The 26,178-nt window shown below is 39.0% G+C and overlaps 2 protein-coding genes across 2 annotated transcripts in view; both read left to right on the top strand.

Moving 5' to 3' along the window:
* The window catches only part of LOC121367285, a 10,326-nt gene extending 2,997 nt beyond the window's left edge, over positions 1 to 7,329 (top strand). The window contains exons 2-4 of the mRNA XM_041491397.1: positions 5,529 to 5,661; positions 6,260 to 6,390; positions 7,034 to 7,329. Of these exons, the coding sequence (XP_041347331.1) occupies positions 5,529 to 5,661; positions 6,260 to 6,390; positions 7,034 to 7,137 (368 nt within the window). The 3' untranslated portion in view covers positions 7,138 to 7,329. The remainder of the gene's footprint in view (positions 1 to 5,528; positions 5,662 to 6,259; positions 6,391 to 7,033) is intronic.
* A 15,449-nt stretch (positions 7,330 to 22,778) lies between these two features.
* On the top strand, positions 22,779 to 25,010 carry LOC121367284 (zinc finger MYM-type protein 1-like). The gene has a single exon (XM_041491396.1). It carries the CDS (start codon positions 22,779 to 22,781, stop codon positions 25,008 to 25,010), a length of 2,232 nt encoding a protein of 743 aa, XP_041347330.1.
* Positions 25,011 to 26,178: the final 1,168 nt, after the last annotated feature.

Raw genomic sequence — 26,178 nt, 5'->3', positions numbered from 1 at the left:
GCGGGATGTAGCCCAGTGGTAAAGCGTTGGCCTGATGCGCGGCCGGACTAGGATCGATCTCCGTCGGTGGGCCTATTGAGCTATTTCAGCCAGTGCACTACGACTGATATATCATAGGCCATGGTATGTTCTATCCTGTCTATGGGATGGTGCATAAAAAGATCTCTTGCTACTAATGGAACAATGTAGAAGGTTTCCTCTCTAAGACTATACGTCAAAATTACCAAACGTTTGACATCCAATTGCCGATGATTAATAAATCAGTGTGCTCTAGTGGTGTCGTTAAACAAAATAAAAAAAACCTTTTAAGCAATGACGGCAGTTCCCCGGTAATGAGAACACCAAAGTGTTATGAAATAATCGCGCCTCTTTGAAGGCTTAAGAAACAATGATCCACACCTTTTGTAACAGTGAAAACAGGAAAACCACAGAGCTCACTGACATACTATTTTCAGCCCATATGCCGTTGGCTAACGGCCTGGGTGTAATAACGTTCTGTAGCACATGTATTTACTTAGCAGTGGTTATTTCCAAGTGCATCATGACAGAGGCGTAGGCTGGGAGGTTCGGACGACGTGCACCAGTGGTAAAGCGCTCGCTTGATGCGCGGTCGGGTTGAGATCGATCCCCGTCGGTGGGCCCATTGGACTACTCCTCGTTCCAACCAGTGCACCACGACTGGTATATCAAAGGCCATGGTATGTGCTATCCTGTCTGTAGGATGGTGCATATAAAAGATCCCTTGCTACTAATGAATAAAATGTAGCGGATTTCCACTCAAAGACTATAAAGTCAAAATTACCATATGTTTGACATCCAATAGCCGATGATTAATATATCAATGTGCTCTAGTGGTGTCGTTAAGCAAACTAAACTTTAAGTTTGATTTTACTTTTGTGCCTAGAACCGTTGTAGGAACCACCATTTAATGCGTCATGATGTCTGGATTGAATCGGCCTTGATACCTAGTTTGCGTCATCAGAATAACTTGACGGAACCTTTCTCCCGTTGTAGGATCCACCATTTAATGCGTCATGATGTCTGGATTGAATCGGCCTTGATACCTAGTTTGCGTCATTAGAATAACTTGACGGAACCTTTCTCCCGTTGTAGGATCCACCATTTAATGCTTCATGATGTCTGGATTGAATCGGCCTTGATACCTAGTTTGCGTCATCAGAATAACTTGACGGAACCTTTCTCCCGTTGTAGGATCCACCATTTAATGCTTCATGATGTCTGGATTGAATCGGCCTTGATACCTAGTTTGCGTCATCAGAATAACTTGACGGAACCTTTCTCCCGTTGTAGGATCCACCATTTAATGCTTCATGATGTCTGGATTGAATCGGCCTTGATACCTAGTTTGCGTCATCAGAATAACTTGACGGAACCTTTCTCCCGTTGTAGGATCCACCATTTAATGCTTCATGATGTCTGGATTGAATCGGCCTTGATACCTAGTTTGCGTCATCAGAATAACTTGACGGAACCTTTCTCCCGTTGTAGGATCCACCATTTAATGCGTCATGATGTCTGGATTGAATCGGCCTTGATACCTAGTTTGCGTCATCAGGATAACTTGACGGAACCTTTCTCCCTTTGTAGGAACCACCATTTAATGCGTCATGATGTCTGGATTGAATCGGCCTTGATACCTAGTTTGCGTCATCAGAATAACTTGATGGAACCTTTCGTCGGAATTGGCAACTGTGGATCGGCAGACAGACACTTATTCCAGCAGCCACACTGGTGACGGCCATGCTTTATGTGATGCTCCAATGCTGACAATTTGTAAAATGTTTTCCAGAATACGACACTTTTGGACAAACTGTTGTTTTCTGGAATCGTGGACTCTACCCAGTTCACTTGTTTTGCAATACTAAGGACAACAATATGTTTATATTATTTCCATCGACGTGTCACTAATAGCATTTGTCATATGCACCAGCTTTTCAAATAAATCAGTGACCCCAGGGTACACATTCTGAGTTAACCATGCAGTCTTCTTTCCTATACTTGCAAATAAAGACACAGCGTGTTGGGCGTGGAGCATTGGAGGAATCGCAAATTTCCTTGGGCCATGTGCAGCAACAATTTGCTATGAACCTGACATTTTCAGTATATCAAACACCATCCACAGTTCATACAGCTTTATGCGATTTGTTGTCGTTATTGCCACAACTACATCAGTATCAACTGTATGTACAAAATGCATGCCATAAGCAACAACAGACAAGTGTTGACTCCCATATGGGTATTACATCAGCCCTGCCAAGTTAGTTGATATCAAATATTGTGTCCACTAGCTACATTCACTTACTTGTAAAAGGGTAGCTTGGTGTGAAAAGTAGCTGAACAATTCTATATTGGTCTTGTCCATGAATAGCAAATGTTTCTAGTTCCTTGCTATCGCTGCAGTTGGACGAACTCCTCTATACACACCTTTGCCTCATTTGGCTTCGTGATAGACAGCCCAAACAAAGACTCCGAATTCTGTATCTGAACCACAGTGGCACCATTCACAGGGCATTAGGAAAGAAGAGTACATAGTCAACCAGGAATATTTACCCCGAGATCACTGAAACATTTGAAGAGCTAGTGCACATGGCAGATGCTACTAAAGACAAGTCGGTGGACAAGACATTGCATTGTTGTCTTTGTGTATTGCAGATCAAGTGGATTCAGTCAAATCAATGATGCCACAAAACAACTTTTTGTCCAGAAATCCAGCATTCTGAACATTCCACCAACTCAGGTTGCACTGGAGCATCATATAAAGCATGGCCGTTACTAGATTTCTGGACAAAGTTGTTTTGGCGTATCACTGATTCTTCACTTGTTCTAAAACATTTAAGGACAATAATGCACTTATTATTACCATTGATTTGTTACTAGTAGCATCTATCATATGTGTTTATCTGCTGATCCACATATGCCCATTCCTTCTGACTGAGAGCGGACCATCGTCTTGACTAAGTGGCAGCCGCTCCAAACCACCATCCCAGAAGCATCACAGAGAAGGTACCAACCGATAAATGGTGGTTGTAAGAAGTAAATCTGTGGATACTGCAAATGTGTTAAAATGGACTCCACTCTGCATCTGTTCAGGACACTGCTGATTGTGTAGCCTTTCCCACACATTTCTTATCCATGTAATTGTATGTGATGGATTACAATATGTTTGTTGTTGGTAGTATTATACATATACATGTATCTACATCATCAACTATTCTTGCATCACATTAATGGCTAACAGAAGTAATTTACCAGTCTTTCCTGTCAGAAGACTATAGAAATTACTTTTATGCTTGATCTGGATATTGGCAGCCATTTTGAAACATATTTACTTTCTTTGAAGTTATTAATGATGATATTTACATTATATTTTATTCATATCATACTAACACAGGTTTACAACATTGGACTGAACTAATCCATCTGCTGGCAGACAATGGTTATTACAATTCTTAACATAAGGTTCTATGTATAACATTACTGTTATGCATGGTTAAATGTTCATAATACTGGCAGCAATTTGACATTTGGTTTTCACTGTCTTTGAAGTTATTAATACTTTTTACAATCTATATTATTCATATCATATATACATAATTTTCCAGCCTTAAACTGAATTAACCATCTGATGGAAGGAAATGGTTACTACAATACTTTAAACAGTTAATTTTATGACAGTAGTTGTATTTTGTCGGCCATCTTGGAAGTTGTTAACGTGGACAGTTCATGTCTACGTTTGGTAAGCATTAGTATTATATGCACACCATCAACTATTCTAAAAGCATATTATGTTAGTTTAAGCACTGAAACTGAAGTGATTTATCAGTCAGAAGACTATGGAAATTATGTTCATGCTTAGTTACACCTGGATGTAACAGCCATTTATAATTATTTTTTGACTGTCTTTTTTTTATTAATAATGATATTAATAGTTTTGTATTATTAAAATCACTGCTATGTATTGTAGTGATTTAGGGCCCCAACCCTAACACTACGTATTCTTCTGGGACAATAAAAAAACCCCCAACAAAACAAACAAACAAACAAACATTAACATAGGTTTACAATCTAAAAATAAACTAATCCATCTGCTAGCCAGAAATAGTTACTATAATAAGGAACAAAAGGTTCTATGTATCACAATATGTGGCAATTTTCAGTTTTGTCGGCCATCTTGGAAGTTGTAAATATCGACAGTTCATGTCTATTAGTTAAGCATTATATTAAAGTAGATTTACTAACTTAAAACTGTATAAATAGGTTTAACATATGATGTAATTCAAAATGGCCACCAAGGTCATCACACGTGACCTTCAAAATGGGTCCCGATCTTACAATGGTCGTTATGGCATACAGAATCATTGTGCCAAAGTTCATGCTTGTACCATAAAATGCACAATGCACCTGCTACTCTGCTCCACTATTGGTTCTTTCGTGTGGGGTTTTGTTTTAGGATGTGTTGTTGTTCTTCTTCTTACTGCTGTTGTTTATATAATATGTATTATGTGCTGTGTTGTTTACATGTACAATGTGCATGGATGTCCGGTCGTTGGGTCAGGCATCCTCAATAGCATCACCATAAGAAATATTGTGGTACGTGATGATGTGTGCCTTAACGTTAATTAATAACAGTCACACGTGGTAGAAACATGTTATTAGTTTTCTCCCTTTCAGCTTCCTCTCCCTCGTGTGTTTATTCTGTCTTTTTGTCTCGCGTTTACGAAGTTAAAAGGCGACATAAAGGTATAACATTTCCGACGACGTCAACATTTGCGTTAAAGTTTCGCAATTAGATCCGTTTCTCACAAACTATAAGCATTAGATTAATGAAACTTGGTTTATAGTTGCGTCTTTGGATGATCATTGTAGTGCACTAAACAATATTTAATGGTATAATAATTACAAGTCATCGTCGTTGATGTGACAGGTCAAGGTCACACTATACATTACGTGCTAGGAAGGTGCGTTAAAAATAGTGCATATCATCACGATTGTGTGGAACCTTCGACTACGCATAGTGTATAGTAATACGGTTTCAACTGCGATAGATTTTATCTTTCAGAATTAAGACTCCTAGGCGAATACATGTATGTCCTATGTGGGTGTCCTGACGACGCCAGGAATTCACACCCAGGACATGTTTGCTCGAACCTTGAGTGAATAGGGACAAGCTGACAAATGATATCCACAATTCTCCCAATCAAAATATTATAAGTAAAATCTTTGAGTGATTATAGAGTTTCTTGTTCGACATCCACAGTATGAATTGCGTTTGTTAAATAGGGCCTACACTTTTAAAAACATTATTTCATTTGCAGCTTTTGGAATAAGGAACTAATTTTAGCTGGGAGTTTTCAGTTATGGAACTATTTCTGTTTGGGAGGTTTCAAATAATGAACTTCTTATATTAATTTTTTTCAAATATGGAACTATTTTACTTGCATTTTTTTTAATAGAACTATCATACTTACAGGTGTTTTTTTTCAAATAAGGAACTATTTTACTTGTAGTTTTCCAAGTCATGTGCGGTGACTGTCCGTCCGACGCCGAGCAGCGAATGAGTCAGTGTACCAGTCCTATTGCGCATGTGCTAAACGTCACACATGGCAGTAGCCCCCTCCGGTCTGTTGGCGAGAAGTGCAGGTGGGTACAGTGACGATGTACTATTTCAATTCTATTTCAATGCCTTTTAGCTTCCAAGTAAAACTGCACCTTTAAATGTTTTGCTTTTTTTCACTGGAAACACGCACACGCGCGCGCACACACACACACACACACACACACATGCACGCACATACATAAGGATGACTCGATAGCTCGATAGCAGTAACGTATCGTGACCAGTCTGCAAGTTGCGGGTGATTCGGTGTCACAGGTTTGAGTCCCAGCAACGGCATGAGACAATTTATGAAGCCAGAAATGATTTAATTATCCCCTGCGTACTATTACATTATCTCTTGCGCCAATGTTTTCATATATGTAATAATTAAACCTGACATACATACAATATATAGATATTCATGCAGTGAAATGTTGATCTGCAAGCAAGCTTAGATCATACCCCCCCAAACTCAAAATAGTTGATCCACCCCTGTAACTGCAAATCAGAATCGTTATTTTTTTTTTTTTTTTTTTTTTTTTTTTTTTTTTTGTGGATTCATTACAACATATAATCAATCCATCCTAAATTCGCAACGGATACACACAGGCGTTAATAAGACTATAATTATTTTGCATGCAGAATCCTGAAGCAAATTCCTATGTGCCTGGACCAGATTCTGTACGAATGTAAGGGACACACGGACATAGCGCCAATCATGAGCATCTTGAAGGAACAAACCTACAGATGGAAGCACAAGTTTGACAAACTCTGTGAGTCCCTTTGTGGTCAGTAATTTATTATGTTTAGCATAACTGTTCATTTATTCATATTAGCATTACTACCAAAAAGCTATATAGGGTTGCAAACGAATCACTTCGCATGTTTACATAGATTACAATTAATTTAGAGGTAGAATGATGAAAATACATGGTAAAAAAAAGTCTCAGGTTAGCACATTTTGCCCACAAATCTATATAATTTTTGCCCAAATTTGAGGTTTTGCTCCGGCAGTAAAGAGGCAGTTGCCGCCCCCTGTCTAATACGCTTATGATTGAAAGAGATAGAGAGATAGACGGAGAGAGAGAGAGAGAGAGAGAGAGAGAGAGAGAGAGAGAGAGAGAGAGAGAGAGAGAGAGAGAGAGAGAGAGAGAGAGAGAGAGAGAGAGAGAGACGCTGGGTGTGTGTGTGTGTTTTGTGTGTATTGTACTGGATTATATTTCTGTTTTTCCAATTTATTCTAGGCAATGAGTTCCGCATATACAGAAAATAAGTAACCAGATATCGGTTATTATAAGGTGCATTTCAAGTGAAACAACCTTCATTTGTCGCGAACATATTTGTTTTGTTTAAAGAAACATGAAACAGCCTATCAGATTCATACCATTATTATACGCAATGTACTTTGTTTTGCAGGTTCCATAGCAACGGAGTCATCGGCAGGTCATAACCAAATGCTACAAGCAACCGTGGCTGTTTTTACCATACTAACATGTATACTTAGACCATGTCTCTTATGACGCCGCATGTGACGTCATACAAGATGATATGCCCACTGTCTTTCTCTCATATTAAGTATCTTCTCTTCTTTCTTTCTTTCCTTTTTTTTTTCTTGTCTGTTTAATTTCTTTTCTTTTCTTAAAAAAAGAAAAAGAAAATTATTTTATTTTACAGGTTTGTAGTATGAGAAGTTATTATTCACATTCAAGTACCAGTATATTACTTTCAGGTGTAAACAGAATGAGATATGCTAAAGTACTATTTAGAGATATCATTGTATGCAATTTCTGTCATTTGCAATTGTCAACGTTGAATTATGGTTACAATAAAATGCATTCTGTGAGTCGTGTATATGTGTATATTGAAAAGAAAAGCAACATTGTATGGAATGTTTAGATTTTGAAACAGTTTTTTTAACAAAATTTGTTAATGTACATTCTCTGTTTATTCGAGTAACCAATGTGTTGTGTCGTTGTAAGTGGATGTCAGTAAGAGCCATGTTACAGTAATATAAAAGAAGTTGAACGTTTTATATTTTTTTCCGAAGGGATAACTCTCCCCTCCCTATAAGTTAGGAGTAGCTCCTTCACACACTGTTGAAGCCAGCGTGGGGGCATGCTGCCACCATTTACACCTTTTCCATTTTTTACATTTGTCTGCCGCCACATTAGACGGGTAAAACACAGTGTGGGTCCCGCACCAACCCAACCCACCCCATAAAATTCTGGCGACGCCAATGCAATCAAAGACAGTTCGGAATAAAATAGATCGCAGAATGCAACTGAACTGTTTGGAGATTTTGCTGTTTAAAAGTGTGTTTGTTTGGGTTTTTTTTTTTAATGACAAGACAGTGATTTATTAATCATCGGCATTTGGATGTCTAACAATGCGCGGTCGGTTTGGGATCAATCCCCATCAGTGGACCCATTGGGCTATTTCTCGTTCCAGTCAGCGCACCACGACTGGTATATCAAAGGTCATGGTATATGCTATTCTGTCTGTGAGATACTGTATATAAAAGATCCTTTGCTACTAATGGAAAAAAACATATAGCTGGTTTCCTCTCTAAGACTTCACTATATGTCGGCATTACCAAAGGTTTGACATCCAGTATCTGATGATAAATAAACAAATATGTCCTAGCGGTGTCATTGAACAAAACAAAACTTTGTGGTGAAAGGTTTTCAGACTGGTGTCAATCTAAGTCGTTGTACAAAAAAACAATATGTTACTGGTACCCACGCATTCTGCCGTTGACATTGCATCTGTTAAAACGATTCCTTGTATGGTTCCGCTAAGTACAGCTCTTGCCTCCCAACACCCCTCCCCGTTCCACCATTACCACCACCCGCTAAGTACAGCTCTTGCCTCCCAACACCCCTCCCCCTTCCACCATTACCACCACCCGCTAAGTACAGCTCTTGCCTCCCAGCACCCCTCCCCTTCCACCATTACCACCACCCGCTAAGTACAGCTCTTGCCTCCCAACACCCCTCCCCCTTCCACCATTACCACCACCCGCTAAGTACAGCTCTTGCCTCCCAACACCCCTCCCCCTTCCACCATTACCACCACCCGCTAAGTACAGCTCTTGCCTCCCAACACCCCTCCCCCTTCCACCATTACCACCACCCGCTAAGTACAGCTCTTGCCTCCCAGCACCCCTCCCCCTTCCACCATTACCACCACCCGCTAAGCACAGCTCTTGCCTCCCAACACCCCTCCCCCTTCCACCATTACCACCACCCGCTAAGTACAGCTCTTGCCTCCCAACACCCCTCCCCCTTCCACCATTACCACCACCCGCTAAGTACAGCTCTTGCCTCCCAACACCCCTCCCCCTTCCACCATTACCACCACCCGCTAAGTACAGCTCTTGCCTCCCAACACCCCTCCCCCTTCCACCATTACCACCACCCGCTAAGCACAGCTCTGTAAATTAAATCATTTGGTGTAGAAAGGATATTTTAAAAGTTGTTTACTAAAATGAATTGTTTTTATTTTATTTGTATAACACTTTGCTTTTACACAAAGCATAAGTTCTGTTATGTTTGCGAAAGTAAAAAAAAAACCCAATTAAACTGAATAGGTCAGCTAATTTACTATACGCCATAGAGAACATGGCATCATGGTCTCATAGAGAACATGGCATCATGGCCTCATAGAGAACATGGCATCATGGCCTCATAGAGAACATGGCATCATGGCCTCAATATTGCACATTTGGTAGAGTGCAGGCATTTTAGCGGGGAGTGGGGTTTAGACCGGATGTCTGTGGAGGAGGGGGGGGGGGGGGGGGGGTCGAGACATGTAACCAAGGAAAAGGTATTGCAAAAGAATTGCTTGAGCAGAGGGTGGTCTCGACCCCGAAACCCTGCCCCTGCACTCGCACCTGCGTAGGTTGTACATTGTACATATCGTGTGTAATGCACGTATAATAATAATTATACTACCAGGCACAACATACGCGCCAAGCCAGTTTACAAGTAATCATTTGATTTAATTAAACGATCAACCGCCATGTAATGTACTGAGGTGTCTACAGGATTTTGCAATACTTGGAACACAATTATTCATTATGCAGGTGAGTGCGCAAACATTTATGCAGGGGTGGCGGTCTAAAAAATAAACATGTAAACAATAGAAGAGAACAATCCGCTTGAGCAGGGGATGTTCGACGCCCGATCCCCACCCCTTGCACAGGCACTTGTTATGTCCCATCATTCGTATTATATATGACATGGAAAATCCGTAACTCACGATTCAGAGCTGTACGTGTTATTTTCAAGTTCCGTTTTCAAACTTCTTTCTTCTTCTGCGTTCAATCTATAGTTGACCATGCTTTAGATTTGGAGTCCGGTTGTGGTGATCCATGGGGACGACACCACTTCGATATGTCCATCTGTTTCATGACCATAGAGCTTGATGCATGTACAGACATTTCCTTTCGGTTTCCACGCTATTGCTGATGCATAGCTTCTGTACTCTGACTTCAGTGGACTTGGTTTGAGTTTGGAGTTTTCTTTCTCCTTGGAGAGTTTCCGTACTAGGATTCTGAGCCTCTCCAGCCCAGTTTTGATTTTGGAGTTTGCTTCTCCTAGACGGTTATCTTTCTTGACTCACGTCCTCTGTCTGTCCGGTCCATATTAGTCTAGTATCTACCCTTTGACCAGTCCAGCTTGGGTGACCCCACAAGGAGCTGATGTTGACATAGCTCTCCGAGTTATTGAGACATGCAAGCTACCTCACCACGTCAAGAAATGGACCGTTTTTAAACAACAATATGTATATAATTATGCTCCAGGTATAGCAGCGGAATCAGAACCAATGTAGGAGATATACGATTTGAGAAAATCGTGTTTTTTTATAAATCCATTGGAGTGAACACTGTGCGATATTTGTAGTCAACCCCGGTTTCCCGGTGGAGATCCGGATATCAAAGTTACACCGTCCAAGGAAATTTACACTACCGAAATGAACTGGTCTATAGCATATTAGTTTAGCGTACAAGCGTCGTAAATTTATATTTTATTTAAAAAGAATAAAAGAGAAAGGTTACTTTTAAAACTGGTTCTGAGGATATATATGTGATAACTAAAATACTGCATTCGTGTCTGTAAGATAGCATTTAATTGGCTGTTCAGAAACGTATCCCACTCGTTTTCGCTCGTTAGATAAGTTTTGAAACAACTCGTTATACGTTAGACATACCGTGTAATCATACTAGTGGTCTGCATGGTTATTGCACATTGTCGATGTTTTGACTTAGTATGCGTGGTTATTGCACATTGTCGATGTTTTGACTTAGTATGCGTGGTTATTGCACATTGTCGATGTTTTGACTTAGCCTACAGTTCTGCGTGTGATACATGTGCGGTTATACAAATTTGTTGCATACTTTTGTCAATCGGAAAAAAAACCCAACCTAATCGTTGTTCAAATCGTATCTAATGGCCACTCATGTTGTATTCTAAATGTTTAAAATTGTCTATGTAATTTTAAAATGCACGTGCAACACTGATATTTTCACGATCAAACTTCTAATTCCCTTAAAATATGTAGTTCGTCATACAATAAAATTGAAACAGGGAATCTATTTTAAATACAAATTACACTTTTTAAAAATATGTTCTACCGATAACGTGCCGGAAAAATTAGTATAGGTCGGCTTTTTTATATATATATTTTTTTTATTATTATTTTTTTTTTTTGCCAACAAATTTTTCACCCAGACATCTGTTATGATCTTAGAATAGCGTCAGATCCATTATACACCTTACTGGAGAAGTCAGGAAGTCAATTACTAGTATCCATTTTTTCCTCCTATCTTTCCACAAAATGTAGGCTATATTTGTTATGATCAGAGAATATTCTTTGTAACATATTGACAATGCTGTCTTAAAAAATCATACAATATTTGTCTAATGGAACTAAAACATCGCTGGGTTTGATACTTCTTTTCTTGTTTTTCTTCTTTGCATAAAAAAGTTTCTTTCTTCTTTTCTAATTCGCTTCAGAATCGTGTTAATTCATAAAATAACTAATACTAACTAATGGAAAATAAATTGTTTTTAGAAAAGGGAAAAAAGGGAGAAAAAAAACAGGAAAGAAAGGAAATCAGAAGAAGAAAAAAGTTGCTATGGGTTTTTTGCGTATTATAACACAAGTGAAAATGTTCGCATCACATTTTGTATGACGTTTGCAAATGGAAGTTTCCGTTGACTATCGTAGATTAATGGTCAACAGTGCGGTTGCCGTGGTTACGTCTCATTTTTCAGAATTTCCGGAAATAAATTATGTTATATTTTACAGGGTGGTATTTTGAAATTGCTCACGGCGGCATGTAGCTGCTCACGTAACTACAACTGGTCTGTGGTTCCATGGATCATAGGATAGATCGTCGTCAAATGACTCGGAGTTTTAGTAAAACCAACCTCCTTATAATGGTTAAGACATGTTTTCTGTAAAACTGGCAGGTACAGGGTTCGCCTCCCGTTATCAGGTCAAATAGTTTTAATAGATACCAAAAAACCCCCACCCCAAACAAACAAAAACGTGCTTGACCCCCTCCTCCACACACACACACACGCACATATACCTCCCTGTGGGTCTCAGATTTTAATAGCGGATCAAGGATTGTTTAATGGGGAAACACAAAATTGTAAAAAGTGCAGTTTGAGTTTAACGAAGAGATATAAGCCAAATGGAGCGAGATCGTGTGTGTGTGTGGGGGGGGGGGGGGGGGGCTGAGGGAGCATGCTTCCTGAACATTATTAAAATAAAAATGCCCAGAGACGCGTTTTCAGGACAATATAGTGTTGTATATTGAGGATGATGAATTTAAAACAAGTCATTTAAAAAGGGCATCTCAAATGGGCGGGGGTGGAGTGTAAGGGACCCCTATAACCCACCTCCCCCTTGAATCCTCCAATGATATTGATTTGGTGTTGTATATTGTGGGTGATGAAAGTTAGAAAACAAGGACACTCAAAACACACATACACACACACATACACACACACATACACATATACACACATACACACACACATACTCACACACACACACACACTCGCACACACACATACTCACACACACACACACTCACACACACACACACACACACACACACACACACACACACACACAGACACAGACACACACACCTCCCCGAATGATCTGCTATTGGATTTAATGTTTATTTGAACATCATTTGAGATTATGTTGTTTGGTGCTCCTTTTGGACTTTCGAAACCGTCACGCATTTCATTTTATCCTGCAACCATTGTTTCTATTGACAGATTATGATGACCGATTAAAGCAGTCATAAACGTATACTAGCAGATTATGACTTCTGACGTCACTCATATGACGTCACCAGAGGCGGATCTAGGGGGGGGGGGGGGGCAGGGGCCAGGGCCCCCTAAATTTTGCGATAGTTATAATTTTATTATATATTAATTTCCCCCCCCCTCCAAACCTCCCCCAAAGTTCCCTTGGCATTCCACCTCATGTCACTGCCCCCCCCCTCCCCAAATGGATTTTCTGGATCCGCCATTGGTCACGCGCATATGCATTATAAATAGAGTTGAAATGCATCCATTTCTGCATCATGGCCTATGTTTTAAGTCATCTCTTTATTCTTCTTTCACAGAATTACAGCGTTCTTCGCGAGTCCTCGCAATGAATCTGAATGCTATGTGAACTTACTTTCAATTCAGCTGTGTCCCCATTAACAGATCTGAATACGCACTCATGTTTATATGACCTGTCATTTGACCAATCAAAACATGGGCAGTATAAATCTCCCAGGCGCTTACACAGTACGATCACGTGTTCACGAAATGGCTCTGGCTTGTTAATCCCTATCAGGACGAGTTGGTAATAACCTACAATTTCAATCAGATTTTCCACACTGACCTCAATGAAAAGGTCATGGCAGCATTATTGTATCCATGTTGTTACTGAATAATAAGTATATTGGTATATTAAACTTATCTTTACGAATACACTGCCTTCTTGTTCCTTTATTTAACTTCCAACAGCACGTTGCTTAGTTTCGGTTTAGAAGCATCAGCAGTCGTTGGTTGTGGTGGCAGATGGGGTGTTGTAGCTTTGGTAGTGGTGGTGGTGGTGGTTGTACTGACAGAAGTGGTGGCAAACACTGCGGGAGTTGTAGTGGCCGTGAAGTTTATGGTGCTTGAAGTAGTTCTAGCAGCAATGAGGGCAGCGGCAACAGCACTTGTTGTGATAGTTGTTGTCACAGTATAGCGTATTATCACTGATGGTGGTGGTAGTACTCATTAGTACAGTCAGGCCTGTCTTAAGCAACAACACAAGGGTGTAGGCAAAACCAAAAGCTTAAGACAGGTGGCCGATGATTACAGGTTGCGACGCAATTTTAAAAATGTTTGTTGTGGTTCCTTTCTTTTATCGTCTGTACTGTTTCTAATGGATGTGAGCTCTGTAGTTTATTATAAATACTTTTTTCGACATGTCGCCTTCTTCAGACATAATGAAATGTAAATTAAGTTAAACGTTTTTAATTCATTCTCTCATAAGTTTTTCCTTTGCCATTAATTAGTGACTACTTATTGTGGTGAATTGTCATAGTAGATGAATCTACAGATGTCAAGCTTAGCCTACCCAAAGGCAATTAGATGCATTCCAGAGTCATACTTTGTCAACTGATACACAGTAGAGGTATCAGGCCTGAATAGGTACTAGTATTCGTCAAAGTGTGAAGATCACTTATTTTTTGCACCTTGTTGCTGTTGTTAAAATAACCATATTTATAAAATACTAAACATTTACTAGGACGGCTTAATGCAAGTCTTTTAGCGATTTGGAATCAAATTTACGTTGTCGTTGGCCAGTTATTACGAGTGTATTTATACTAAAAATCGTTTCGGGGTGGGGGACCGCTAGGAGAAGTTTCACTATGTATATGTAGTGCATACTTTTATTTTATTTTTGTTCTTTAAGACAAACGATTTGAAATAGAGTATACACTCATTATAAATAGACACAAATAATGTAGCCCTTACCAGACAATTATTTATTTATTTATTTATTATTTTATTTTATTTTGTCTCCTTTTTTCTTCTCTTTTTTTTATTATTTTTCTTGTAAATAAATTTGATAGGTTTATGTTTATGTATATTTTATCCATATTTTAATCATTATTTTATATTTTTAATAAAAAAAAACAAATTATGTAATTTAACAGAGCAGGTGTCTGGTCTGTGCCTTTGGTAGTGGCTTGGTTAATATTACCTCGTCTACTGCCCTAGGTATTATAGATTAAAGTGTTCGCCGCGTCTTCTAAATAACGTAATCGTGTTGTTTTGGAGGACAACTGAGGAGTCGCCTGGTTTTCCATGGATCGGCCGGGTTCACCTCTCTCCTGGCAGGCTTGGTACTTAAAATTAAATATTAAATTAATCATCGCTGGATTTTTTGCGCCACTCTCCAAGTGGCACCAGCGATTAAACTCTTATAACCCTTTGGCGTCACTCTTCAAGTGACGCCGGTTTGGGAAGTTATAATAACTTCCTAAACAACTAGTAGGCTGCCAGGATTGGACTGAACTGCGGTTGGACACGGTGGGGGTGGGGGTGATGGGATGCCGGGAGTTAGGGCATTCTTTGGGGCTATATGCGTAGGCGGTTCGGCCTTAAGTTTTGTATAGGGCCGGCCTCCCCTCCCTTCCGACCCTTACCTGGTAACACCAATGTTTAAAATATGACTGGCAGCCCCTTTCCTCTTAACCTCCCATGGACTTAATGAATATTGTTTAAGAATTATTATTAATTTTAGACCAGCCCATCTAAATTTGCGCCGAAAATATATTATATTAATAATTTATATAGGTTAGGAATGTTGATATTTTTCTTTAAGGGCGCAGCCAAAACTTTTTAACCCCAACTCTTGGCGTTAATATTCAAAATTTTCCCTATTTGTTAGGTTATCCCTGTCCCGAGTCAGACCCCCGATCCTATCGGAGGCCGGACTCGGGATAGGCGTGTTCGAAACCCTGGTGGTATATGGACACGTTAAACCAGTTACTAAGTTAAGTTACCAGACATGTGGACGCAACTACCTTATTGCAATTATGCATATGGCTTAAAGAGTTCTTTCCCGTGACTTAAAACTTTGCCCACGGGTTACAAATGAAACCAAATGGGTTATGCCTGCTTGCTTTCAACTGATCATCCTAGTGAATTGAGCATAGCCAGTCAGGGGCAGTTTCAGTTGTATACTGTTGGACTATACCAATAACTTAAGTAACAGTTTGCTACTTAAAGTTAATATATTGTATAAGCAGTATCTTAATAACAGCTAAAAGCAACCAGGTTTTACATCAACTAACTAGAACTCCACCCCAATTACACATTAGCCAACTGTAAATGAGTTACACATCAGGATATGCATCAGCTAACTGTAAACAGCCTCATACAGGATACACATCAGCTAACTGTAAACAGCCTCACACAGGATACACATCAGCTAACAGTAAACAGCCTCATACATGATACACACCAGCTAAATGTAAACAGCCTCATACAGGATACAAACCAGCTAACTGTAAACAGCCTCATACAGGATACACACCAGCTAACTGTAAACAGCCTCATACAGGATACAAACCAGCTAACTGTAAACAGCCTCATAGAGGATACACATCAGCTAACTGTAAACAGCCTCATACATGATACACACCAGCTAACTGTAAACAGCCTCATACAGGATACAAACCAGCTAACTGTAAACAGTCTCATACAGGATACACATCAGCTAACTGTAAACTGTTTTATACAAGATACACATCAGCTAACTGTAACAACCTCATAAATAATTAAAGCACATCAGTTAACTAACAATCTCATACAAGATACACATCAGCTAACTGTAAACAGCTTTATAGAAGATACACATCAGCTGACTGTAATAGCCTCATACATAATTAAAGCACACCAGTTAACTGTAACACTCTCATACATGATACACATCAGTTAACTGTAACAATCTCATACATGATACACATCAGTTAACTGTAACAATCTCATACATAATTAATACACATCAGTTAACTGTAACAATCTCATACATGATACACATCAGCTAACTGTAACAAACTCATACATTATACACATCAGCTAACTTTAAGCGACTTCATACAGAATACACATCAGCTAACTGTAAACAACCTTATACAGCATACACATCAGCTAACTGTAAGAATGAGGCTCATACAGGATACACATCAGCAAACTGTAAACAGTCTCATACAAGATACACATCAGCTAACTGTAACAACCTCATACAGGATACACATCAGCTAACTGTAAACAGCGTCATAAATGATACACACCAGCTAACTGTAAACAGATTCATACAGGATATACATCAGCTAATTGTAAACAGGTTTATACAAGATACACATCAGCTAACTGTAACAACCTCATACAGGATGCACATCAGCTAACTGTAACAACCTCATACATAATTATAGCACATCAGTTAACTGTAACACTCTCATGCATGATGCACATCAGCTAACTGTAAACAGATTCATACAGGATACACACCAGTTAACTGTGAACAGATTCATACAGGATATACATCAGCTAATTGTAAACAGTTTTATACAAGATACACATCAGCTAACTGTAACAACCTCATACAGGAGGCACATCAGCTAACTGTAACAACCTCATACATAATTATAGCACATCAGCTAACTGTAACAACCTCATACAGGATACACATCAGCTAACTGTAAACTGTTTTATACAAGATACACATCAGCTAACTGTAACAACCTCATACATAATTAAAGCACATCAGTTAACTAACAATCTCATACATGATACACATCAGCTAACTGTAAACAGTCTCATACAAGATACACATTAGCTAACTGTAAACAGCTTTATACAAGATACACATCAGCTAACTGTAACAGCCTCATATATAATTAAAGCACATCAGTTAACTGTAACAATTTCATACATATACACATCAGTTAACTGTAACAATCTCATACATGATACACATCAGCTAACTGTAACAACCTCATACAGGATACACATCAGCTAACTGTAAACAGCATCATAAATGATACACACCGGCTAACTGTAAACAGATTCATACAGGATACACATCAGCTAACTGTAAACAGGTTTATATAAGATACACATCAGCTAACTGTAACAACCTCATACAGGATGCACATCAGCTAACTGTAACAACCTCATACATAATTATAGCACATCAGTTAACTGTAACAATCTCATGCATGATACACATCAGCTAACTGTAAACAGATTCATACAGGATACAAACCAGTTAACTGTGAACAGATTCATACAGGATATACATCAGCTAATTGTAAACAGTTTTATACAAGATACACATCAGCTAACTGTAACAACCTCATACAGGATACACATCAGCTAACTGTAACAACCTCATACATAATTATAGCACATCAGCTGACTGTAACAACCTCATACAGGATACACATCAGCTAACTGTAAACTGTTTTATACAAGATACACATCAGCTAACTGTAACAACCTCATGCATAATTAAAGCACATCAGTTAACTAACAATCTCATACATGCTACACATCAGCTAACTGTAAACAGTCTCATACAAGATACACATTAGCTAACTGTAAACAGCTTTATACAAGATACACATCAGCTAACTGTAAACAGCGTTATACAAGATACACATCAGCTAACTGTAACAGCCTCATACATAATTAAAGCACATCAATTAACTGTAACAATCTCATACATGATACACATCAGCTAATTGTAAACAGTCTCATACATGATACACATTAGCTAACTGTAAACAGCTTTATACAAGAAACACATCAGCTTAATGTAAACAGCTTTATACAAGATACACATCAGCTAACTGTAACAACCTCATACATAATGCACATCAGTTAACTGTAACAATCTCATACATGATACGCATCTGCTAACTGTAAACAGCCTCATACAGCATAGACATCAGCTAACTGTAACAACCTCATACATAATTAATACACATCAGTTAACTGTAATAACCTCATACAGGATACACATCAGCTAACTGTAAACAACATCATACAGGATAAACATGAGCTAACTTTAAACGACTTCATACAGGATACACATCAGCTAACTGTAAACAACCTTATACATCATACACATCAGCTAACTGTAAGAACGAGGCTCATACAGGATACACAGCTAACTGTAAACAGTCTCATACAAGATACACATCAGCTAACTGTAACAACCTCATACAGGATACACATTAACTAACTGTGAACAACCTCATACACATCTGCTAACTGCAAACAAGATACAAATCAGCTGAGTGTGAACAGTCCATTCAAGTTACAAAGAAGCTAACAGGAAACATATCCGCTAACTGTAAACCGTCTCATAACAACAAACTGTAAAAAGGTTATCAACCTGGTAAAAGTAATTACTAGTAAACATATTGATTTTACTATTTTTTAAATTGAAATTCAAAAAATGGAGAGAGAGAAAATAACGTTTTTATTATAAACACAATTCTAACAACAACTGAAACAATATATGTTCATTGGCATGAACTGCACTAAAACAAAAAGGTTGTAAAACATTTAAAACAAGTACCAGCATAAACTAAACTCATTCTAGATTCACACTGTTTTCACACTGAAAAAAAAGGAGGTAAAAATAGCACATGGCCCAACCAACGTAGTCTCCAATGGCAGATCTAGAAAGAAGACATGGATAAAATGTGTTTACAATTACTGTATATGTCTACAGTCTGAATGCTGAGTTTGCCATCATAACAAAATTGAATTGTCATGCTAAATCCATAAGAGGTTTGATAACATCAATAACGTTTTTACATTTTATATGCCAATTATTATATTTAACTTAATGCTCATTAATTATTTCAAAACATTTCTAACATATGTGCAGATTCAGAATGCGCTAGTAAATACTTGTTACTCCATTTGCTGGTTATTGACTGTTCTTTTCAAGAGAAATCATTAAAACAATATTAAACCCATGTCAGTATAGCAGGATACAAATGCAAATAGCATGTCAGATAAAACAAAATGCTGAATTTTTTGAAAATTAAACATTGTAAACTGAATTGGCAAAAGTAGTACTGGGTACATTTTGGCACTTTTCATTTGCCACTTATGTTAAAGAGATATTTCTGACTCTGAAGACATTGCAACATGACTCCACCTGGTACTTTTCATTTGCCACTTAATTATGTTAAAGAGATATTTCTCACTCTGAAGACATTGTAACATGACTCCACCTGGTAAAATAATAACTAAAACTGTTCTATTTAACAATACACACAACACATTTCTATTTATGGTTGTATGGCATCAGACCTATGGTTATGGACCACACAGATAATGAGAGGGGAAGCTTGCTGCTGCCACATCATGAGCTACTCTTTTTGCAGCAAGGGATCTTTTGTTTGCACTGATTCACATACATTATAGTACATATTACAGCCTTTATTTATCTTAGTTGATAGATCATTGCCTGAGATGCTAGTCATAGGATGAAAATTTCCTCAGAAGATCTACTGTATTTTGTTTTCAGTCCCAAAGAGTGCCCCAAAATGAGTATAAAAAAGGGCCCATGGTACCATAACATATCATAAACCAGCCATAGGCTAATGCATGCATGGTTGTGACATCATACTTCATAGCTTATGATGGTTTTATGATATCGTAGAGTTAAGATAGCTTCAAAAATCTATAGCCAGTTAGTGCTCCTACAAACATTATGATATCCAGAAATACACTGGATATATTGGGGAAAATGTATTTAATATAAATAACTTATAGTCAGAAATATCCCTTTATCATGACAAAAACATAACAATAATAACAGTCAGGAATGTGCCTAATGTTTAAAAGGCAATATATGTTATCCATGCTGCGATGCCTATATACCATTCTATTCAAACATTGCTGATGTGGTCAATTAAGTTATATCATTGTAAGTTGAAAACCTGCTTTCTGTCAACAGTTTGTAAAACAATTAAGCAAATTCAAGTCTCAAAACAAAACGGTACCCAAAACTGACAAAAAACCCTCAGGACTAGAACATTACGTAATTACCCCTCTGCCCCTGAGCTTTACGTACTCTCGACCATGGGCGTCAATCGGTGGGGGACAGGGGGGACACGTCCCCCTCACTTTTCAGCTTGGGGGGGGAGGGGACAGCATAGGAAATGTCCCCCCCCCCCCCCACCCCACACTTTTTTTCAGACGAAACAAATATTTTCTAGTATATATAGCGTAACTGATCACCATTTGGCATTTCGCCTTGGAGTGCCGGCTCTTATGTTCCTACACTAGACTGGTAGTAAATATACTAATTATTTTACAATCTATTTGTAGTAGTTTTTATTTTAAACCTTGAAAATAGTTGAAGATATCCCCAAATAAATCACAAATATTCACTGTGTCCACTGTGTGTTTAAAATTATTAAAATAACTATTTACCGAAATACTTTATTTCCTGATATTTCCTGCCATGCGCAGAGCACCGCAGACCACAGGAAACTACAAGAGAATAGACTGAGCCAGCTTACTGTATACGAGTATGAATGAATGAATGAATGAATGAATGAATGTTTAACGACACCCCAGCACGAAAAATACATCGGCTATTGGGTGTCAAACTATAGTAATACAAATAAATAAAGTGATGATCAACATCAATATAAAAATTCAAGGTTTAAACAAAAACAGTGTAAAGAACTGTGTAAAAATACAAATACAAATATCACAGAATTTTACGGACACCGAATTTTACTCTAAACTTCAATTTGTGCTGTATTTGCCATTCTCCACGGTGAGGTTACAGCACGCGCAGGGGTATACGAGTATGAATGAACATGTCGAGCTGAGATTAAACATCAAACACGACACTGTCTGACTTAGAACACTTCTCACACCAATCGTAATTGGCTTTAAATAAACGTCTTGTCATCAGTTGTCTCGCCAATAGGATACCGCCTTATCCACGTGCAATTGAGTGTTCTGTTGTTTCACGTTATGCTCCGGCGATTTTAAGCAACTCGAAGCCGATGTTAAACTTTTAATTAACAACAATAACAAAATTTTCGCAAACCAGATTTGCTAAAACATGAAAATAAAAACACGCCCATTTCAAATTTACCAAACCTCGAAAATGAAAAACCTCGAAATGTTTCCGGTTATACGGTATCTAAATATGCGTTATTGGTTAAGTAAAAATAACTATTAAAACTTAATGGTTCTTTCTTTTATACTGAAATTGACTAATTGGTTTCGAACTTCATATAAATAACAGGTATTGCTGATTTACTCTTAGCATTATGTCACTAAGTGTATATGCTATTTTGAATAATAATATATATGTTTCTCTCTCTCTCTCTCTCTCTCTCTCTCTCTCTCTCTCTCTCTCTCTCTCTCTCTCTCTCTCTCTCTCTCTCTCTCTCCTTTCATCATCAATAGAAATATCAATCTATAAACTTAGGTAGTGATGTGTAATTTGAAATAATTATATTAATTGGGGCAGAAAGTCTATAAAAATGTAACACCAGAAATGTTCAGTACTGGCGTCTACTTTTTTATAATTTGAAAAACCCAATGAAAGACATTTGAAATTAATAATAAAATAAAACACGTAAAGGAAAGACGGAACGAAAGTTATATAAATAATGGTTACTAGCGATATTTGTTAATTTGTCAAGTAAATAATATTGTTTAATTATTTTATTTTTTTATTTATTCTGAAAAAAATGCGTTTATTTTATTTTGAAACAAGGACATCGGATCAAACTACCAATAGCGCATGCGCGCTAGGTAGATGATGGTCACTAGTTTAGTTGTTATAGACCGGCCGTTGTTATATCGTCGGAAAAACAACTACTCCAGTCTCCAGGAATCTAATAACGAATATTTTGCATACAATGTATTCGTCAATTATCATTGTACCCATAGGCTTATATCCGGTTATTTTGACATGCTATTTGATACAACAATTCGAATTTGATGAATTACACGCAGGTTATTTGGCAAACTGCATCGTCCAGGACGAAACGCTAACGGAGATAGTATACCGTAGAAAAACTACCATGGACAATAAAAAGTTCTTCACTGCCATACCACGCCATGCCCAGACTCTGTTGCGAGTAGGGACGACACCGGATTCAAATGTCGAAGTTGTTGGTGAAGATGTTAAAGAAAAAACAGAGAAAAGAGTCACTTCTCAGACACGGTTGCCCATCTTACCGCCAGTGCCGTACCAGCCACGGGACGTCAACTGCATGCCGGTGCAAAGGCTCGCTAAACGAACGCTATGTTTTCAGCGCGCGTGGTTCGATAGCTTTCCATGGCTCCACTTTGACGCTAACGTTAGCGGAGTACTCTGCTTTACTTGTGCTAAAGCAGCATGCATGGACTTGGCCGGCATGGCGCGGTGTTCAGAGGACACATTTGTTTCCAAGGGATTTTGCAACTGGAAGAAGGCAATTGAGAAATTCAAAATCCACGAAAAGACATCTGCACATATGATTTCTCATAGCAACCTGAAATTCCGGTCTTCCAACAACGACGTTGACGCACAGTTAAGTACGCACCATCTTGAAGAACAAACGAAGGCGCGCAACGCTCTGCTGAAGATTGTGACGACCGTCAAGTATCTAGCGCAGCAGGGACTGGCAATACGCGGCAAAGAGTCAAGCGACGGTAACTTCATGAAGTTGTTAGAGCTGCGGAGCAACGATGACGTCGTGTTACAGAGGTGGTTGACACGCACAACTTCATACACAAGCGTTGCCGTGCAAAACGAACTGTTAAAAATCATGGCACACATGGTGCTGCGAAATATTTGCAAAAACGTGGGCCTTTTTGCAGTCATTGTCGACGGAACCCAAGACATCCAAGGCGTTGAACAGGAGGCAATATGCGTGCGATATATAGACGACGCTTACGACGTTCACGAGGACTTTATCGGTCTGTACAGCGTATCTGAGACGACTGGTGCCAGCCTCAGCAATATGCTGCAAGACGCGTTGCTCAGACTCAACCTCCCAATCACGCATCTGAGAGCGCAAACGTATGACGGAGCCAGCAATATGTCGGGCAAATACCAAGGCTGCCAAGCACTGATCAAGAAAGTACAACCACTGGCAAACTACACGCATTGCGGTGCACACATCACGCACCTCATCTGTGCAAAGGCCATCGAGAGTGCACCGTTCCTTCGCGATGCTCTTAACGTGGTGCAGGAACTGGGCGGCTTCTACAACTCATCAGGCAAATTTAAAAATTTGTACCTCGATCTGCAAGTTATGGATGATAGCCCTTCCCCTTCACGCCTGAAGCCGCTTTGTGCAACACGCTGGCTGTCACGTGGGATTGCCGTTAGAGCCGTCCTTAGCAACTACGCACACGTGCTGGAGGCACTGAATGAGGCATCATCTACATTTGGCAGCAGCACAGCAGCGAGGGCTAACGGCATTCACAGCCTCCTGTCTACCGCGAAATGTGTACTTGGTCTGGTTGCATCTCTCCCAGTGATCGAATGCCTCGAAAAATTCAACACAGTGCTACAAGGGGCAGAGACAACTGTTGATGGGATGCTAGCTGCTGCATCTGTTGTTAGCAAGAACCTTCTGTTATATCGGCGCGACATAAACATGGAGTTCCACGCGATTTTTGAGACGGCAACTGACAAAATTCGAGAACTGAACATTGAGCCAATCTCCTTGCCGCGCACTCGGAAAATTCCACGACGATACAATGACGGCGAAAAATCCCACACGCACACCAGCTCAGAGGAGTTCTTCCGTGTGCAGTATGTGGCGGCAGTTGACAGTGCTGTTGCTAACATTGATGCCTTCTTCACCTCTACGGACTTGACCTCATACAAGCAGTTGTCCGACATGCTAACCACCGGTGTCGTAGACGAAGACGTCGTTTCTCGCTACCCCGAACTGTCTGAATCACTGCAGCAGGAGCTAACATTCTTCTGCCGACAGTACGAGCACTCCAGCGTGGACAATGTGCGCATCACATTTCGCAGTATGGTACCAGAAGTTAGAAAGTTGTTTCCGCAAGTGTCAACCCTACTACGTCTCCTTCTGGTATCGCCTGCAAGTTCGTGCTCTGTCGAGCGTTCATTCAGCGCACTTCGCAGGGTAAAAACGTGGCTCCGGAGCACTATGACCCAGCAGCGTCTCAACCACGTGATGGTCTGTCATGTGCACAGAAATCGTCTTGCCGAGTGCACTGCACGAGATATCGCAATTGAATTTGTCGATGGATCGAGCGATACACGGCGTAGTGTTTTGGGGAAATTTTAGACCATTAAAGACTTGTTGGAATACCATCAGTGGCACCATTGTTTTTATTCATGTTCATTATTTGTACTTGAATTAAGAAATTTGACCAATAAAGTTATATTGTATCTATATACCATTTGTTCAGTTTAAGGCGAAAAATATTTTGTCAGAAAGCAGCTCGGCTAGCCAGCAGAAAACACCTCAGAACAGCCCTAGAAGGGCACCTCGACCCCCCCCCCCCCCCCCCCTGCAAAAAAATAAAAATATATGTATATGTATCAGATCGATGCCTATGCTCTCGACTGCCAAATAAACGTACACCTACTTTCATTAAATTTGTGAAAAAAATGTTGGTGTCTACGCTTATTCAGCACCCTACGTTTAATTACATCTTTTAAAAATGTAACCCCTTACGCTAATTCGGCACCCAACGCTTATTACAATTCTTAAGTTATCATAAGGGGTACCTATTTTCCACGATCACGGAATCGCGGACGGAATTGCGGAATTCTCGGAACCGGCGTGACGTCACACGGCCTAGTTACCGATCATCCAGGTCTTTGGGGGTGAAGCAAAGCCTTAGTGATTACTGGTTTACATAGAATAAAGTTGTCAGATTAACTTTTTACATGCCTTACATATTGTCATTTATTTTCTGTAGCTAACACATAGTTGCAATACGTCTTATGTGTATTATAACGCTTGGGTTGCCATATAAGAGAAACGAACAACGGGAATCTGAATTAGTATAATCTATATTTAGTACCGATGTGTTTCCGTGTACTTTGAATGTCGAGGGGACAGGGCAGGTTGGGCAGAATATAATTTTTGAAATGATAACATAATTATTAATATAATAATTATGATGTGGGCTACAAAATATATAATTTGTATTTATAATAAAATTTGTATGCATGATTAAGTTAATTATTTTTATGATTTAATAATTATTTTACTTCCAAATAATATGTAATAATTAAACAATGGCAAAGTTGTTACTTTACAAGTTCAAAATTACAATAGTATTATTGTCATATTTGAAATAATGAAATGCTTTTGTTTTTACAGATTGCAAAATTAAATGATGTTGCCTTTCCTTACCGGTTGAATACAGGCAACAAAAAATAGCAATAATAAAATATAGCCATCCTCAGACCTTGACATCTAGGGGGAGCAATATCTCTACACC

Source organism: Gigantopelta aegis, chromosome 3, assembly GCF_016097555.1.
Source record: "Gigantopelta aegis isolate Gae_Host chromosome 3, Gae_host_genome, whole genome shotgun sequence".
Classification (NCBI taxonomy): Eukaryota; Metazoa; Mollusca; class Gastropoda; order Neomphalida; family Peltospiridae; genus Gigantopelta; species Gigantopelta aegis.
Note: the sequence above shows the minus strand (reverse complement) of the source record. Positions and strands in the feature narration are given on the sequence as shown.